At 39.7% G+C, this 19,578-nt stretch overlaps 1 protein-coding gene across 2 annotated transcripts in view; it reads right to left on the bottom strand.

The window, feature by feature from the left end:
* Positions 1-19,578, bottom strand: part of LOC102174373 (N-deacetylase and N-sulfotransferase 4) — a 327,386-nt gene that overhangs the window by 110,897 nt on the left and 196,911 nt on the right. For both annotated transcript variants that reach the window (XM_005681282.3, XM_018049933.1), the window contains 2 exons: positions 3,689-3,874; positions 1,661-1,789 (listed from right to left, as the gene is read on the bottom strand). In XM_005681282.3, coding sequence (XP_005681339.2) covers positions 1,661-1,789; positions 3,689-3,874 — 315 coding nt within the window. The remainder of the gene's footprint in view (positions 1-1,660; positions 1,790-3,688; positions 3,875-19,578) is intronic.

The following is a 19,578-nucleotide window of genomic DNA, read 5'->3' as shown; positions in this document are numbered from 1 at the left end:
CAGAATGCAGGAGGCCTGGGTTCAATCCCTGGGTTGGGAAGATCCCCTGGAAAAGGAAATGGCAACCCACTTCAGTACTCTTGCCTGTAGAATCCCAAGGAGGGAGGAGCCTGGTAGGCTACAGTCCATGGGGTCGCAAAGAGTCAGACATGACTGAGTGACTTCACTTTCACTTTCAATCCAATTTACGAGTTTTCATCTATACACAACGTAGGTTTTTATTTCCTTTCTTCATGGATTACAAGTAGCATATATATTATCTAAATTTATTTAAACATACCTGGAGCTTCACCAGAGACACCTGAACCATAGTTTTGTTTAAAGCATGAATCATTTTCTCTCAGTATGAAAATTTCTTACCAAAACAAGTTAGACATAGCATACAACTCACTATTTCACATTGTGTTGTGTGCAGTGGGATGTAAAAAAAAGGACATGCCTCTCTAAAACCTCAGAAATGGAATCCTTAAGGGAAAAAATTGAAAAAGCGTAATTGCAACATTATCTAGTGACAATATATTTCCATATTGCTATACTTTTCCACACATAACTGGAAATAAAATTGAAAAACTGTAAATAATCAAAGGGTACAATTAAAAGGGACAAATTTCCTAACTTTGATTCCAAATAAAATTAATGAATATTAAAAAAAAAGCGCCTCAGATGACCCTAGTATTTAAAGATAATGCTTAGTTATGTATTTTCATGTAGAAGGAAATGGCAACCCACTCCAGTATTCTTGCCTGGAGAATTATATGGGCAGAGGAGCTTGGAGTGCTACAGTCCATGGGGTGACAAAGTGTCAGACATAACTGAGGAACTAACACACACACTGGGTATTTTCAATGCAGCTCTTCATTGTGATCATATTTAGAGATGGCAATATGTATGTCTACTGACAGACATCCTACTACTTGAGCTAGAAGCAGATTCAACTTACAGACAAAATACACACCACCGTATTGTGAATGTTTTTGGCTGTACTCAGTCATGTCTGACTCTTCGTGACCCTGTGGACTGTAGCCCGCCAGGTTCCTCTGTCCACAGAATTTTCCTGGCAATAATACAGGAGTGGGTTGCCATTTCCTTCTCCTGAGCTTCTTTGAGAACCAGAGATCAAACTCACTTGAACCAGTATCGCTTGCTAGACAACTGTATATATGTCTTTACTAGAATTCAAGTATAAGAGCCAACATTGAGATATTATCTTACATTTAATTGTTATAGTCAACACATGGATCTTCACAAATCTGTGCTTTTCTGGATTGACCTTTATTAAAGGAATTTTTTAGAGCTTCCTTGGTGGTGCAGAGGTTAAAGCGTCTGCCTGCAATGTGAGAGACCTGGGTTCAATCCCTGGGTCGGGAAGATCCCCTGGAGAAGGAAATGGCACCCCACTCCAGTATTCTTGCCTGGAGAATCCCATGGATGGAGGAGGTTGGTGGGCTACAGTCCACAGGTCGCAAAGAGTCAGACACGACTGAGCGACTTCAGTTTCTTTCCCTTTCTTTTCAAGGGAATTTAGTAATTTGGAGATGTAGTCTAATTTCTCTCTAGTATTTACCATCTACTCTTGTGAGAAGGTTGACAATGGAAACAAAATGAAACATATATTTGAAAGGTCTGATGTTATCGTGAAAAGCATATATAGGATACTTACTGGGTTTAGAAGGATTGTCAGGAAAAGTTCACCTCCTCTGATACTTTTATCCAGTTCTTGGGGGCCTCCTGGATACTCTCTGTAGAAAATAGTGTGTGTGAACAACCCACAGGTCTGTCGAGGGAGGACCTGAAGAAAAAGGAAACCCAGCATATTGACATGACTTAATTAAAAGTTCCATTGCTGTGTCATGACTTCAGAGTCTGCATATTATCATTCCTATTGGAGTTTCCCAGTGGATAAAGCCAAAATCTTACTGTAATCAAGAGTTGACACTGGTGTAATAATGTAAATATTAAGAGAGCTGCCCAATCAAAGTCATAGGGCATATACGTTACAACATTTTCATTCATGCCTGTAAATTTCACCTACCAGGTGAGTTATATTACAGAACTGGTTAAAAAAAAAAAAGGCTTCTTAGGGTTAATTTAATTCAAATATAGAGACTCTCCAAGGTTACATTTTTCATGGTATTAGAATGCTTTTTCCCTTGATCTGGAAATACAGTTTACATGTACTTAAATCTCAGAGTCCTCAGGCTCTGAGATTCAAAACAATGAGTTTTCATCAGCCTCACCACTCTGTTTTGTTTTTACTACTCTGAATTAAAGTTTTAATCCCAGTAATAGTCAAAGTATCTAATGATTGCTTCTGGCATGTCTTGTGGTTAATTCTGTTGTAACTCAGAACGTTCAACAGAGAAAGTAAATAGATAGTTTTATTCCAAAAACTTTTTATTGAATAATAAACTACTTATAATCTAATGGGGTTGAGGACATGTATTCAATTGCATGGAATAACTATTTATTCCTTGCTTAATTTTCATAATAGCTTTTATTAAAACCAAAGTAAATGAAACTACATAGTGCTGACTTAAAGGAATGTTTCTATTTAATAATATATCAAATGGTCACACTACTACTCAATCAAGGAAAAACTGCTTTCACTCTGATCTGCATTTATATCAGGGTAGAACTTTTAATATCTGCTGGATTTCTATGGACATCAATACCTTTAGTTGAATTTTAAATAGATCCATTAAATCTGAGGCTTCTTTAGGTCCTCTAGTACCAATTTACAATTAAAAAATTAAAGTTTTATGATTAATGAATGTTAAGTATTATCTCTGTTAACATGTGTACTATTACTTTTTCTTTGGTGTTAGATACTTATTGAGTAGAAAGATAGATAGGCAGATTATTCTAGCAGTAACCTGAATAATTGGTTGAAAAGGTGTAAATATTTAAAGGAGGGAGAACAGTTGTAAACCTTTCCTATGATCTTGGCAACCAGTGATGAGAACATGACCTAAGGCACTGGATGTGGGGATGGATGTTTAAACGTGAGCTATTTTTATCACAAAGCAAAACAAGACAATTTTTTTTCATTCTCATAAATAATTCTAAATTCCCATCTGATATACTTTTGGTTTTATTTTCATTTACAGGAACATATGCATCATCCTTCCATCAAATTATTATTTTACAGTTAATATATTTGAAAATAAAATATATACCTTCATTTTTATAATATGCTAGGAAGAAAACAATGAAAAACTGCTATCCTAAGATATTCTTCAGTGTCTGAAACTGAAAATAAACTGAGTGGATAAATTTAGCTCTTGGATACTATTTGTTAGATTCTGTCTGTTGATAGTGTAGTGATTTGAGAGGTGTTTTCTTGATTTATGAACTTACATTTTGCCTAGAAAACTAAATAGAACCAGCCAAACAAATGGACCTAGAGAAATTCCCCAGAAGTATAAGGTCCCTAGAAAAATCCAGAAACTGCAGGGGATGACCTACATGAAACCTGCTTCCAACATTCTGAGCTTGTCTCGAATTTGCCAAAACTACCCCACAGCTTAAAAAGCAAGTCTATAGCCAAGCAGTGTATTAATGTGTGACCATCATGGCGTGCAAGGGATTTATGATACTCATGTGAAAGAATTTTTTGGAAGTTAGATTTTGTCTTCATTGCACATGTAGGTACTGAGAGCCTTTGATACACACAATAATACATACTCACCATGATGCTATTGTGAATGAAGCCCTTTCGGTATCGTGCAGGTTTCAAATGTGGATACTCTTCAGTGCTGGTGACCTGAATACCCCAGACCTTCTTCCAAGCTGCATACAGCTGAATATGAACTGGGTAGACCCCTGAGTGATGTGGTGCCACTGCATAGCCCATGTCGATAGGTATTCCATGTTCCTAAAAGAAAGCCAGAATAACATCATATGCCATGTGGTCAGTTGAATTTAATTAAAATCATTTCCACAAATACCTATTTAGGACATATTGAAAATTCTGAAAGAGATGGGAATACCAGACCACCTGGCCTGCCTCTTGAGAAATCTGTATGCAGGTCAGGAAGCAACAGTTAGAACTGGACATGGAACAACAGACTGGTTCCAAATAGGAAAAGGAGTACGTCAAGGCTGTATATTGTCACCCTGCTTATTTAACTTCTATGCAGAGTACACCATGAGAAACACGGGACTGGAAGAAACACAAGCTGGAATCAAGATTGCCGGGAGAAACATCAATAACCTCAGATATGCAGATGACACCACCCTTATGGCAGAAAGTGAAGAGGAGCTAAAAAGCCTCTTGATGAAAGTGAAAGACGAGAGTGAAAAAGTTGGCTTAAAGCTCAACATTCAGAAAACGAAGATCATGGCATCTGGTCCCATCACATCATGGGAAATAGATGGGGAAACAGTAGAAACAGTGTCAGACTTTATTTTTGGGGGCTCCAAAATCACTGCCGATGGTGATTGCAGCCATGAAATTAAAAGACGCTTACTCCTTGGAAGAAAAGTTATGACCAACCTAGATAGTATATTCAAGACCAGAGACATTACTTTGCTGAATAAGGTCCGCTTAGTCAAGGCTATGGTTTTTCCTGTGGTCATGTATGGATGTGAGAGTTGGACTGGGAAGAAGGCTGAGCGCCGAAGAATTAATGCATTTGAACTGTGGTGTTGGAGAAGACTCCTGAGGGTCCCTTGGACTGCAAGGAGATCCAACCAGTCCATTCTGAAGGAGATCAACCCTGGGATTTCTTTGGAAGGAATGATGCTAAAGCTGAAGCTCCAGTACTTTGGACACCTCATGCGAAGAGTTGACTCATTGGAAAAGAATCTGATGTTGGGAGAGATTGGGGGCAGGAGGAGAAGGGGACGACCCAGGATGAGATGGCTGGATGGCATCACTGACTTGATGGACGTGAGTCTGAGTGAACTCCGGGAGATAGTGATAGACAGGGAGGCCTGGCGTGCTGCGATTCATGGGGTCGCAAAGAGTTGGACACGACTGAGTGACTGAACTGAACTGATGCAAAGGATGAAATATATAAAAACTAATAGGATGGCATTTTGTCCTTCAGTAACTCATGATCTTATGATAATCATAGTAAATTCGTTGGGCATGTTGCTCAGTCATGTCTGACTATTTGCAAACCCATGAACTGTAGCCTGCCGAATTTCTCTCTCCATGGAATTTTCTAGGCAGGAATATTGGAGTAGGTTGCCATTTCCTACTCCAGTGGATCTTCCTGTCCCAAGGACTGAAACTGCATCTCCTGAGTTAGCAGACGGGTTCTCTGTCAGCTGGGAAGCTAAGATTAATTCTGAATTTTGAATACAGAAAGTTTGGGAGGAAGATAGCAAAAAGACATGGCCTCTACTCAGAAAAGAACAACAACAAAAACATGGCACATGTGTAAGTTGCCCAACTAAGAGATGGTATAGCACAATGTAGGGTGTATGTGTCTATGATGTTGAAGACAACCAAAAAGGTAAGTATGTTCAATAATGTGATGAGCTTTTACTGTTAACATCAGGGACTGGGAATTAATGTATTTGAATGGCACAGACAAGGAAGCTCTGTGATCATGGAGGGTCGTGACTGCTCTATGTCTTAGGAAGCAGGATAGAGTGACAACATGTGAAGATGAACCAGAAGTGAGGAAGATGTAAATCAAGCCTGTGCATTAGAAAGCTATTGCAATGGTACAGTTTAGAGGGAACGTGAGGACCTAACCTAGATTGTTGGTGGTCAGATTAAAAGCCTATGAAAAAACGCCATATGAGAGTCAGTGATGTTGTGGATACAGTGGGTAAAGGAAAAGTGAAGATTGGTTTTGGAACTTAGCAGCTCAATTTATTTTTATAAAACCTGCTGTTTACTATGAGATGCTTGTCTTGGGTAAACAGTGAACTCTAAAGGAAGAGAAGGATACATTTAAAACAATAATATGAGAAAACTGTAGATGGATGGTATTACATTGTAAACTACATGATATCGACCTGCAGTCTTCTAATCTCTGCTTCTTTGTATTTCTCCCTTTAAATGCTTATCTGCCTTATAAAGATGCCTTGAAGGGTTGAATCTCATCAATTGACGGTGTAAATGACAGTAATCAGTAATACATGAAGGCTGACTGAATCAAAAAACAGAACACCAAAAAAGTGTTGCCTTGACAATTGTCACATATATTTTCTATTATATGATAGACAGAACAGGGAAAGAATTCAGTGTGGCATAATAAGCAAGCAGTGAACGGATCACGTGTCTATAATGCCTAAGTCAACGCCACATTCAGTTCAGAAGATAGGCCCTAAAGATTTTGCAAGTCTCCTTCATTCTTCCTTTCACAGTCTGGCCCTCACTGTACAGCCAGATTCACCTCTCTTTCACTAGGAGTATGTATTTTCTAACATCTATTACAATAAATGGCTCCGTAGAAAAACTGAATTATGAAATCAATGCTGTAAAATGAGCTGGAGTCTTTGGCTAGGTACCAGGGAAAATTCATTTCTTTGTGCACGCAGAAGAAAAATACTTCTTCCAGGAGCTTATGTTTTCAATATAAAGTATGGTTGGCAAAGTCTAGTTATAAAACTACTAGGAAACTACCGGAAGGAAAAGGTAACTACTTTTATGCTGACACTCACTGGGGAACATGTACTGGGAAAAGCCTTAGATCTCTCTGGTTAGTTCCACGTTGCTCAGTGAATGGTCCCAAAGCCTTCTGAGGTTCAGTATCATGCAGCAGTCAAAACGTGAATGCACTGGGTATGACATACAGATAAACTTTCTCATGAGAGAAGTCTAAGATCAAGTGTGTTCAAATCTCTCTGCCTGGTAAATAGGAGTTGTGTGACTGGTGCTGAGAGAAGTAGTTCTGATGTACAAAAAGAGGGGATGACAACCTGTTATATTCTTATTATTCTTTCCAGTGATTCATACGGTTTTGTATTAGTCTTGTTCCATGATTAAAAGAATAACAAATTCAACAGGGCATGAATTCTAACATCTTTACCAACCACTTTGTTAGTCCTCGTTTTTATCACTTCTAGTAGCACAGCTGGTAAAGAATCCGCCTGGGACGCGGGAGACCCTGGTTCAATTCCTGTGTTGGGAAGATCTGATGGAGAAGGGATAGGCTACTCACTCCAGTATTCTTGGGCTTCCTTTGTGGCTCAGCTGGTAAAGAATCCACCTGCAATGCGGTAGACCTGGATATGATCCCTGGGTTGGGAAGATCCCTTGGAGAAGGGAAAGGCTACCCACACCAGTATTCTTCCATGGACTGGAAGGATTCCAGAAGAATTCCACGGACTGTATAGTCCATGTGGTCGCAAAGAGTCGGACACAACTGAGCAACTTTCACTTTCACTTCAATACTTTATTCCAAATTTTGGACTCAGAACACTAGATAAGTATGTGAATCTTCTAGAAGCAATGAGATAGAAAATAAAATCATGAAAGAATTGAAATATTAAACAAATGTATCTCTTCAGAAAAAAAAAACAACAATAACAGACATTTCACTTTTGACAGGTAGTAAAATGAATTGTAGAACTTTCATGAAAAAAATCAGAAGGTAAAAAGCAATTGATTTGATGAGTAGCAAGGAAGGGACAGTAAAAGGATTTTATTATATCTATTGATTTCTGGGGGCTTAATGTTCTACTGCTCATAAAGTCATCTTATCACACTGACAACTGGAGCTCAATCAAAATAGTAAATCACACTAGATAATTATGGGTTTATACTTTTTCCATCTAAATGATAACACAAAATGAAAAGTAATTCCCTAGTAACTCTTTTTTTCTGTTATCAAGAGGCTTGCTGTAGAAACCTTCATTCTTTACTGTCTAGAGCTTAAAACATACTTCACAGTGACTTGGTCAACTAAAAAGTGAACTAAATATATTTTCACAAGATCACAAAAAATTAAAAATTTGAAATATTTTTCTAATGTGAATATAGGAAACATTTGAGATTACAAAATTAGAAATACAAATGACAGAGTAAATTATTAATGGGAATTCTAACATGTATACTGTCATGTAAGAATTGAATCGCCAGTCCATGTCTGACGTAGGGTGCAGCTTGCTTGGGGCAGGTGCATGGGGATGACCCAGAGAGATGTTGTGGGGAGGGAGGTGGGAGGGGGGTTCATGTTTGGGAACGCATGTAAGAATTTAAGATTTTAAAATTTAAAAAAAAAAAATAAATAAAAAAAAAATAAAAAATAAAAAATAAAAAAAAATTAAAAAAAAAAAAACCAAAATAAATGAACATAGATTTAAACCTTTTCAATTTAAAAAAAAAAAAAAAAAACATGTCTTTTAAAGGCTCTAGTAGTTCTATGATATTATAAATGACATGACATCACAAATAACGATGGGGAGCTTAACTTGATCTAATTTTCCATTTATGTTAAATTCCCAGTTGACTTGAAAATGAGATAATGGGGTAATTTATAGACCATTAAAAAAGAGGGTTATCAGTTTTCAAAAACTAGAATAAAATAAAATATATTTAGCACCAAATACCTAACAGTAATTGACATCTTATTTAACTCTTCATTAGTCCTTCCTACTGATCATATCTGCTTGTAACTGCTTAGTATCTGATATTTATGAAGATTTTTTACATTCATGTCTAGCATTGCCCTCATAATTTCCCTGTAAGGTAGCCTGGATGTTATTATCACATATGGAAACCGCAGCTCAGGGAAGGCAAATAACCTGCTCGTGTTTACAACTGTCAGAGCTAGAACTGTACCCAAGTCCTCTGAACTCATTGCTTCTGCTTTTCTACTCAGTTACTACTACTGTGACCCTCTCTCCCCACTCCCAGGTAATGCCTAGAAGCACTTTACTGACAATAGGGAACTGAGTTTAATATAAATGTATTTCTGAGTCAGAACTCCTACCACTGTTTTTACTTGGAAGGGTTATAAAGCAAAATTATACACTTTCCAAACTCTGCAGCTATCATTTTTGATGCAAACAAGTTTCAGTCAACCAGAAGCACTTAGAAAAGATGTCAGAAGGCAGTAGGTGGACAGATGCTAAAGCCTGGCAGCTCCTGGCTCCTGTTGCTGGTATGGAAGATCCTTTCTGAAGCAGAATTTGGTGCCCACTTGCAGGGGAGCAGTGACAACTTACACTTCTGTCAGAGCTCCAGTAGCAACTTTAGAAACGATTGCTCCCCTAGGGAGCCAGTTCTCTCTGGCTCTGCAAGTCCCAGAGGAGGAGTACAGCCTAGAATCTGCTCCATCAGCCTTTCCAAAGTTTTGGAAGTACTTGAATCTTGAATTGCTGAATAAAAACTCTCTTTGTTTAAAAAAGCTCCAAATGGCTTCTGCGTCTGTCATGGAAATCTGACTGATACAGGTGGTCTTTCCCCTTTCTAATAAATAGAAAAGGTTTAAGGGGTTCAGGTGAGATGTCAGTGGCTTGAATTCTAGGAAAACCGAAGAGAGAGTTTGCTAAAGTACTGCATGGTTTATCTTCAAGAAAATTCATTAATACATGAGAAACATTTATTTGTCTAGCTGGTTACTATCATATATGATTATTAATTCCTGGGCTTCCCTGGTGGCTCAGTGGTAAAGAATCAGCCTGCCAAGGCAGGAGGTGCAAGTCTGGTCCCTGGGTCAGGAAGATCCCCTGGAGGAGGGCGTGGCAATCTACTCCAGTACTCTTGCTTAGGAAATCTCACAGACAGAGGAGCCTGGTGGGCTATAGCCCATAGAGTCTCAAAAGAATCAGATACGACTTAGCAACTGAACAACAAAAACATTAAATCTTATGTTGATCAGCCAGTGTACAAAGAAAATAACTAGGAGACTTGAGGCAGGAAATAGATGGGCCCCAGGCTGAACAGTTTCTCCCCTGTGGACAAAATCTCCATAATAGCAGAAACTCTGTAAAAGCAGGATGCTGAAAGAGGCTGGGCCCTGCCCAGGTAAGAGATAAAAGACCACATAATCCTCATTCTCGAAGTTAAGGAGACCTCCTGGATTACACATGTGCAGAAAGGCTCCTTGGAGGTACAAAAGGGAGGGAGTGTCACCTCATGATAAATGATATCAACCACCCATATGCCTCTTCATTAGAATCCATCTTGGTTAAGACATGAGTACACACATGGGAGGTTCCTGAGATATACCAAATATAGACTCAGAACCAGGAAAATCAAAATGATTAGCCAAAGAGAACCTGGAAGAAATGCCCCATAAAAGTGATTCAAATCACCACAAGGGCGCGACTCAGTCTCTGAGCCTGCCTCTGTGCCTGTACAAATAACTGTACTCTTTTCATTCTAATAAGCACTTTACTTGTTTCAATACCTTCAGTCTTTGCGGGAATTCTCTTCTGCAGTCAGGGCTGTGTCACTGACCACTGGACTTGTGGCTAGATGCCTTCACCACCTAAACCTGACCTTAATGTTTGGCCAGAACTGACACCCTGTTATACCGCTGCAGGATGCGGCCACCAGACTGACCGACATGCGATCAGTCTTTAAATAATAAATGTCACAGATCAACTCCATGGTGAAACCATATCATAACAAGAGAAGGTGAATAGATTGCATTGAAATAACATTGCTCTAATGTATTAATGTCGATGACTTGCAAGCACCTTTCTGCCAGCACGTAAAGGAATACCCCTTCATAGGATAACTGCATCCTAATATATGGGCCAAAATATCTACAGGCACAACACAAGAGCCAGAAAGAACAGTTTTGTTGCCATCATTGGTAGGTACTTTTTAGAAGACCTGGCACACCATAGAGGGGAGAAAAGGAGAAAAACGGGATTGGGGAGATTTGAATTCATGGACAGACCAGAGACATTCCCTAGATCGATCACAACAGCTGAAGAGAAACCTGAACAATAGAGGGAGGTCCTGATACAGACAGGAGAAGAGTCAGACAAAAGGCATTTTTCCCTGTTATTATGAAACCAGACCTAACATATTTTAGGATGGTTTAATATGCCCACTCCTAGTAGCATGCTTGTTTTATAAATATTTTTTAAAGAAAATAGCAAATAAAAATTTGTATTAAATAAATTCATCACAGATACTTAATAAATGAATATAAAAGAAAAATAAATGAAATGATGATTACATAAATGAATAGACTTGTAAAGCATAAATGAATATACTCATAGCAAAGAGACAATGCATTTAACAATGTCCTTTCAAACTTAAATTATTGATTTGTCCTCCTAATTACACAACTTCCATGGAGTGCCACTAGTGCCAAAGAAAACAGATCTCATTATCTATTTTTCCTTTTAATAAGGACTTGGAATCACATTGTCAACTTTGAGAATGATTCTAGGATCATTGATTTTTGCACTGTGTTTTGGGTACTGAAATTGTCTTCTGTTTTCATAAGTGATAAAAGCAATGACTGCGTGACCCTGGAAATTGGCTGGGTCAGTCCTGACACTTTGTGGAGTGAAGCCTAGTAAATGGTGACAAATCTCTGGAGAGCTCTGTATTACAAATGGATTTTTCTTTTGAAAAAGAAATAGCACAGCAATGGCATTGCTTCTATAGTGTGAAATTTCCAATTCTAAGTGAGCTATTTTGGGCAATTGAGACACATCTCCTTAATATTCTTGACCTGCTAAAGATCTTAGCTGCTTAAAGATGACTAACAGGAAAACTAAGTAAGTCTTCATTCACACTGTATAAAATGTAGTTGATTAGGCACTTTCACTGCTAACTTTTTGTTCTCAGAATTCCCACTTTATTGCTAATTATTCAACATATATTTATTATATATTATTATGTATTAGCACCATTTTAGTTACAGAGGATATAGCAATGAGCAAACAGAAATCTCTGCCAACAGGAAGCTTATATTTTAGTGGGGTAAGATCAAGATCATAAACAAGTTGGCAAACTGTATATTATATTAGGGCTTCCAAGGTGGTGCTAGGGTAAAGAAACTGCCTGCCAATGCAAGATACATAAGAGATGTGGGTTCAACCCCTGGGTTGGGAAAATCCCCTACAGGAAGGCATGGCAAGCCACTCCAGTATTCTCCACCCATGGACAGAGGAGCCTGGCAGGCTACAGTCCACAGGGTCGCAAAGAGTTGGACATTATTCAAGCAACTTACTACACACAAAGCATACATATTATATTAGAAGGAGCTAAGAGCTTCCCTGGTGGCTCAAAAGGTAAAGAACCCGCCTGCATGTGGGAGACCTGGGTTCAGTCTCTGGGTTGGGAAGATGCCCTGGAGGAGGCACGGCAACCCACTCCAGTATTCTTGCCTGGAGAATTCCATGTACAGAGGAGTCTGGCAGGCTACAGTCCATAGGACTGCTAAGAGTCAGACATAACTGAGCGGTACATGAATGGTACATCCATTCAATTGGATGTACCAGGTAGGAAGAGCTGTGGAGATAAAACACAGCAGAGAAAAGAAGAAGGATCAAAGGGTATGGGTGGCAACATTATAATAAATAGATTATTCATTGAGGGTTTCATGGAGACGGTAGTATTTTGAGTCCAGGTCAAAAGTTGTGAGAGATTAAGCCATACAGGTAACTTGGGGAAGATCATTCCAGGCAGAGGGGACAGTACATGCATAGAGTTGAAAGCCCATCAGGTATTTTTGAGGAAGAATAAGAACTCAATTATATTTGGAGCAGCATGAGCAAAGGGGGAGAGTTGCAAGAGATGATGTCAAGAGGCCTCATTGCTGCAAGTTCTTTACTGAACAACTCCAGGGGCCACCATTCACATTGAATACGCTTTTACAGAAGTTGCATGACACAGTATCACTGACAAGAAGGAATGGGTGTAGAGCACGTAAGTCCTTAATATGCCACAATGAGGATGGTGATGTTTATTTATCTTGAATGAGAGGAGGAGTTACTGGGAAGTTTTGAGAGATAGATAATCTAGACTATCATTAAAAACAAGATTCTTCAGGCTGCTATGTTGAGAGTTGACTGAAAGGAAGTAAGGAGGCAGGTAGGAACCAGTTAGTAGGTTTGTATAACAATCTAAGTGAGAGATAAGCATAGCATGGAATGGGGTGGGGACAATGTAACTGGTGAGAAGTAATTTTTATTCCGGACATATTGTGAAAGTGGAGCCATGGAAACTGTGATAGATTGAATGTGAAACATGAGAGAAGGTGCTTAACTAGAAGGATGGAATTCCCATCAAGTAAGACTGCACAGTTTAAACATCAAACAGGTTAGGGGGAGAGAGGCAGGACACACGTTTGGGATTAGACATTCATTTGGATGTACCAGGCAGGAAGTCAGTCAAATAAATACATCTGGTGTTTAGAGGAGTCCCGCTGGAGACCTAAGTTTGGTGAGGTATCAACGTATAGATTTTATTTAAAGTTATAAAACTCACTAAGATCGCCAACAGACTGAGCATGCCGACAGAAGAGGAGGCCTAGGGATAAATCTTTGGGACAGATTAACATCAAGAAAGCGGAGAAAACAGAACAAATCCAGGAAATACACTCAGAATGACTGCTGCAAGCAAGACGGGAGGGACATCAGGAGTTTACAACGAGAACTAGGAACTGCCCATTGGGTTTAAGACTCAGTGCCGTTTAGGGAGCCCGAAAAGAGAAGACCTGATGGAGTGGTGAGGAGCAAGCAAGCCAGAGTGGATTTAAGAGAGAATAAGGGAGGTGAAATGGCGACGGTGAGTATACCAAAGATTTCAAGAAGTTTTGCTAAAATGAAGGATCAAGAAATGGGGCTGGAGTTGGAGGGAGAAAATGACATAAGCACAGGACTTTCTGAAGATGAGAAAAATAACTGCATGTTTATAGAAAGGTAAATGCTTTAGAAGAGTGGGAGTTGCCTGAGTTATGTGTATATACATACATACGCACACACACATATATATAATACACATATACAATTATATTACTTATAAGTATATATAATGTGTGTATATATATAAAAATATATGTATATATATAATGTATATATACATATATGTAATGTACATATATACATACATTATATATACATATGTAGATAATGTATACACATATTGTATACATAATGTGTGTGTGTGTATGTATATATATATATAAAATGTGTATATATATGTATCATCTTCAAGACCCTGGGAAGAAGGTAGTGATAATCCAGTCGCAGAGAAGGTTAGGGAAGCTTACTGACCTCGAGCAGCTGGTGTGGGTCTGGACCTGGGCTGAGAGGCCAGAGCCTGTTCTCCTGGTCACAAAGGCTCCAAGTAGGGGCATGAGGTTTGGTTGTACCTGAAGCCTGGGGTCTCCAGGGCTGTGTGGGCAGCTGGGAGGCTGAGCCTGGTGGCTTTAGTGCTTGGTGTCCAGGGCAGGATCATTTTCTAGGAGGCTCATTGAGGCAGTTGGCCACGACCTGTGTCTAGGTGTCTTCCTGGTGGAAGCCAGCCTCCAGCAGGGCGTCCACCCGCGTCTCCTTGAATTCAGTGGTGATGTCTGAGTACCTGGACTTCACCAGCTTCCCTGGGAGTGAGATTGTAGTAGGGCGAGGATGCTCCTGTCTTCGGCAGGCAGAAGGCATGGTCCATAAAGAAACATAACTGGTGTGTGTGCCAGGTTACCTGAGATGGCAGGTACGTGTTGCATGGGATCCCATCACAGTGACTGGCAGGGTAGGTGCCACCTCTGCCCACTGGTCTTTCAAAGTAAGCACCTTTGTGGGGCAGCCACTGGGCCCAGTCCAGGAGCCAGGAAGATGCTGGAAGACACCGTGCCTGCCCTCAATGGGGCAGCGGCATGCATGCAGATAGGGATCTCCCAGCACTGGGTGACTGACTCACCCAGGATCTGCAGGTCTGACATACCACAGGCTACAGGCACTGCCCACCACATGGCGATGAGCTCCTGCTGGCTGAAATGTAGGGGGTCATAGCAGAGGCTCTTGAATGGAGGGCTGGATCGAGCACCCCACAAGCTCCAGATGCCAGGCCACAGTGTATGTTTAAGCCATGTTAACACAGTTTATGGTAATAAGTGATATATCTATATAATCAAAAAAACTGTAGTAAATAATTATCACCACCAGAGTCACTAGCTATGAAGACTACTACATATTACAATCTTTACATTTGTTTTCTGTCTATACAGGTTCACATGTTGCAAATGAAAATCAAACCTATATTTCCATTTTGCTATCCTCACATTGAAGTAGTAGCTGTAGTAATGGGCCAAGTAGAAGTTCTCTTTCAACTGATTGATATATATTTTCTTTCAGTGAAATAAGAAGCTCAGAAGTTGAGAGTGAGGATGGGGCAAGATGTGTATATTTTACAGAAAAAGAAGGTATGAAAGAGTGGTCCAGGGAGTAAGGCTGTGAACAAAGTCACTACTTAACTTCTGGGCAGCCCTGAGGATCCATGTGAGGTCTGCAGTCCTCGTAAAGTGAGAAGTGTCCAGTGTTAGTCCCAGCCACATTCACTTTCAGGGGTACGGGTATGGAGTAGGTAGAGATTTGGATTTAAACTGAGTTGAGACTTGGCAAGGGAGTTTGATGAACCAAGAAGTATAAAGGAGTTCAGGGAGGATTCAAGGGAATGGTTATCGTGATTGATTATTGAGCAAAGCTGTATAAAGAGGAAAGCCAAGACCTGCGAAGGGTTAGGAGCAGCAAAGACGTGTTATCAGGTTATCTCCAGAAATGCCAGGACTGCCTTTTAGTGCCTATTAGTTATTGCCTCTGTTGCATGGCAAGATCTAGTTCTAGAAGTAACTTAGTGACAAGAGAAATGATACTGGATATTAAATATTTAGAACATGGAATGGAGCTTTTAACCTGGAAGAAATAACACTACAGAATCTTTGTAAATGTGTTGAGTGATATGGGAACAACAATAGCATTATCCATCCCATTATGATATCATTTCCACAGTTACTATAAGCAGAAATGAGAAAAAGAAAGTACTTAGTCATCACCATGCACCAGCCCCAAGCATGCTGTATCCTGCAACGGACATAGACTGGCTGGTGCACGGTGATGACCCAGAGAGATGTTATGGGGAGGGAGGTGGGAGGGGGGTTCATGTTTGGGAACGCATGTACACCCGTGGTGGATTCATGTCAATGTATGGCAAAACCAATACAGTATTATAAAGTAAAATAAAGTAAAAATTAAAAAAAAAAGAAAATACTTAAAATAATTCTGTTTAATGCTAGTCACAGAATTTCCACATGTTGATTTATAATATTATTTCAAGTAAATAATATAACTAATTTATCTTGCCATATATATCTATTCTTAGCACCTCAAGTATCTATGCACAGCATATATTAAATAAAGAAAATCAGGGTGGTTCCTGCTCCATCTGGGCAATCCTGTTTCCACAAAAACTGGGAATCCCCAAGCTGCCACAAGTACTGGGAAAGCACCTCTAGTCATCCTTGGACTTTATTTCTTATTCGGACTGACTGTTTCTCATTTCACCGCTCCTCCTGAAACACTCTGCAGCAGGAAGGCCTACATTAGACATCAGACGCACTACTGCACATCTTAAGTTTGGTCCTTCTTGGCTATGCTCTTGCTCTGTGTGAGAATGAGAAGGAGGGGATATAAGTCCTGATTGAGATGCCAAATTCCCTAGAGTCCTTCTGGCCCCTGATGTGGAACAGCTGGCTAGTTTTGCTTGTTGGACTGGCAACTATTGAGAGATTAAGCCCTGAGCCTTTGGAGTGGGAGCACTGACTCCAAGACCCTAGACTACCAGAGAACTAACCCTAGGGAGTATCAGATAATGAGAATTCACACAAAAGAACCACTTGAATACAAGACCCAGCATCACCCAACCACCAGTAGCACCCTGTGTAGGACACCTCCTCCAAACAACAAACAAAACAAAAATACAAATCCAATCATTAGCAGACAGGATTACCACCTCACTCAGCCTTGCCCATCAGAGGAAAAGCAAACAAACAAAAACTCAGCACAAATCTCACCCTATAAGAAGCTTACACAAACCACTGGACCAACCTCAGGAGGGCAAAAACCAAAAGGAAGAAAGAATTCAACCTTGAAGTCTGGGAAAAAGAGAACTCAAACACAATAAGTTAAAAAAAAAAAAAACAAACAATGAAAAGGCATAGAGATACTACATAAATGAAGGAATAAACTAGAAACACCGAAATCCAAATAAATGCAGAGTAAACAGGCAAACTACCTGAAAAAGAATTCAGAATAATGATAGTAAAGATGATAAAAACCTTGAAAACAAAATGGAGAAAATGCAAAAATCAATTAACAAAGACCTAGAAGAATTAAAGAATAAACATACAGAGATAAACAACACAATTACTGAAATTAAAAATACTATAGAAGGAATCAGTAGCAGGATATCTAAGCAGAAGAACAAATCAGTGAGCTGGATGATGAAATGGTGAAAATAACTTCTGAAGAACACAATAAAGTAAAAAGAATGGAAAGAACTGAGGATAGTCTCAGAGACCTTTGGGACAATGTCAAAGACACCAATATTTGAATTATAGGTGTCCCAGAAGAAGAAGAGATAAAGAAAGGGTATGAGAAAATTTTTGAAGAGATTATAGATGAACATTTCCCAATAACAGAAAAGGAAATAATCAATCAACTCCAAGAGGCACAAAGAGTCCCATATGGGATAAACCCAAAGACAAACACACCAAGACACATACTAATCAAACTAACCAAGACTAAGCACAAAGAAAGAATATTAAAAGCAGAAAGGGAGAAGCATCAAATAACATAGAAGGGAAACCCAATAAGCTTAACAGCTGATCTTTCAGCAGAAACTCTGCAGGCCAGAAGGGAATGGCAGGATACATTTAAAGTACTGAAAGGGAAACATCTACAACCAAGATTACTGTACCCATCAAGGATCTCATTCAAAATTGATGGAGAAATAAAAAGCCTTTCAGAAAATCAAAAGTTAAGAGAATTCAGCACCACGAAACCAGCTTTACAGAAAACGGTAAAGGGAACTATATAGTCAAGAAATACAAGAGAAGAAAAAAGATCTACAAAATCAACCCCAAACAATTAAGAAAATAACAATAGGAACATTAGTTCAGTTCAGTCGCTCAGTCGTGTCCAACTCTTTGTGACCCCATGAATCGCAGCACACCAGGGCTCCCTGTCCATCACCATCTCCCGATGTTCACTCAGACTCATGTCCATCGAGTCCACGATGCCATCCAGCCATCTCATCCTCGGTTGTTCCCTTCTCCTCCTGCCCTCAATCCCTCCCAGCATCAGAGTCTATCCCAATGACTCAACTCTTCGCATGAGGTGGCCAAAGTACTGGAGCTTCAGCTTTAGCATCATTCCTTCCAAAGAAACCCCAGGGTTGATCTCCTTTAGAATGGACTGGTTGGACCTCCTTGCAGTCCAAGGGACTCTCAAGAGTCTTCTCCAACACCACAGTTCAAACACATCAATTCTTCAGTGCTCAGCTTTCTTCACAGTCCAACTCTCACATCCATACATGACCACAGGAAAAACCATAGCCTTGACTAGATGGACCTTAGTCGGCAAAGTAATGTCTCTGCTTTTGAATATACTATCTAGGTTGGTCATAATTTTTCTTCCAAGGAGTAAGCATCTTTTAATTACATGGCTGCAATCACCATCTGCAGTGATTTTGGAGCCCCCAAAAATAAAGTCTGACACTGTTTCCACTGTTTCCCCACCTATTTGCCATGAAGTGATGGGACCAGATGCCATGACCTTCGTTTTCTGAATGTTGAGCTTTAAGCCAACTTTTTCACTGTCCTCTTTCACTTTCATCAAGAGGCTTTTTAGCTCCTCTTCACTTTCTGCCATAAGGGTGGTGTCATCTGCATATCTGAGGTTGTTGATATTTCTCCCAGCAATCTTGATTCCAGCTTGTGTTTCTTCCAGTCCAGCGTTTCTCATTATGTAATCTGCATATAAGTTAAATAAGCAGGGCGACAATATACAGCCCTGACATACTCCTTTTCCTATTTGGAACCAGTCTGTAGTTTCATGTCCAGTTCTAACTGTTGCTTCCTGACCTGCAGACAGATTTCTCAAGAGGCTGGCCAGGTGGTCTGGTATTCCCATCTCTTTCAGAATTTTCCACAGCTTCTTGTGATCCACACAGTCAAAGGCTTTGGCATAGTCAATAAAGCAGAAATAGATGTTTTTCTGGAACTCTCTTGCTTTATTGATGATCCAGCGGATGTTGGCAATTTGATCTCTGGTTCCTCTGCCTTTTCTAAAACCAGCTTGAACATCAAGGAGTTCACGGTTCAGCTATTGCTGAAGCCTGGCTTGGAGAATTTTGAGCATTACTTTATTAGCATGTGAGATGAATGCAATTGTGCGGTAGTTTGAGCATTCTTTTGCATTGCCTTTCTTTGGAATTGGAATGAAAACTGACCTTTTCCAGTCCTGCGGCCATTGCTGAGTTTTCCAAACTTCCTGGCTTATTGAGTGCAGCACTTTCACAGCATCATCTTTCAGGATTTGAAACAGCTCCACTGGAATTTCATCACCTCCACTAGCTTTGTTCATAGTGATGCTTTCTAAGGCCCACTTGACTTCACATTCCAATATGTGTTCTAGATTAGTGATCAC

This window comes from Capra hircus, chromosome 6 (assembly GCF_001704415.2).
Source record: "Capra hircus breed San Clemente chromosome 6, ASM170441v1, whole genome shotgun sequence".
Lineage (NCBI taxonomy): Eukaryota > Metazoa > Chordata > Mammalia > Artiodactyla > Bovidae > Capra > Capra hircus.
Note: the sequence above shows the minus strand (reverse complement) of the source record. Positions and strands in the feature narration are given on the sequence as shown.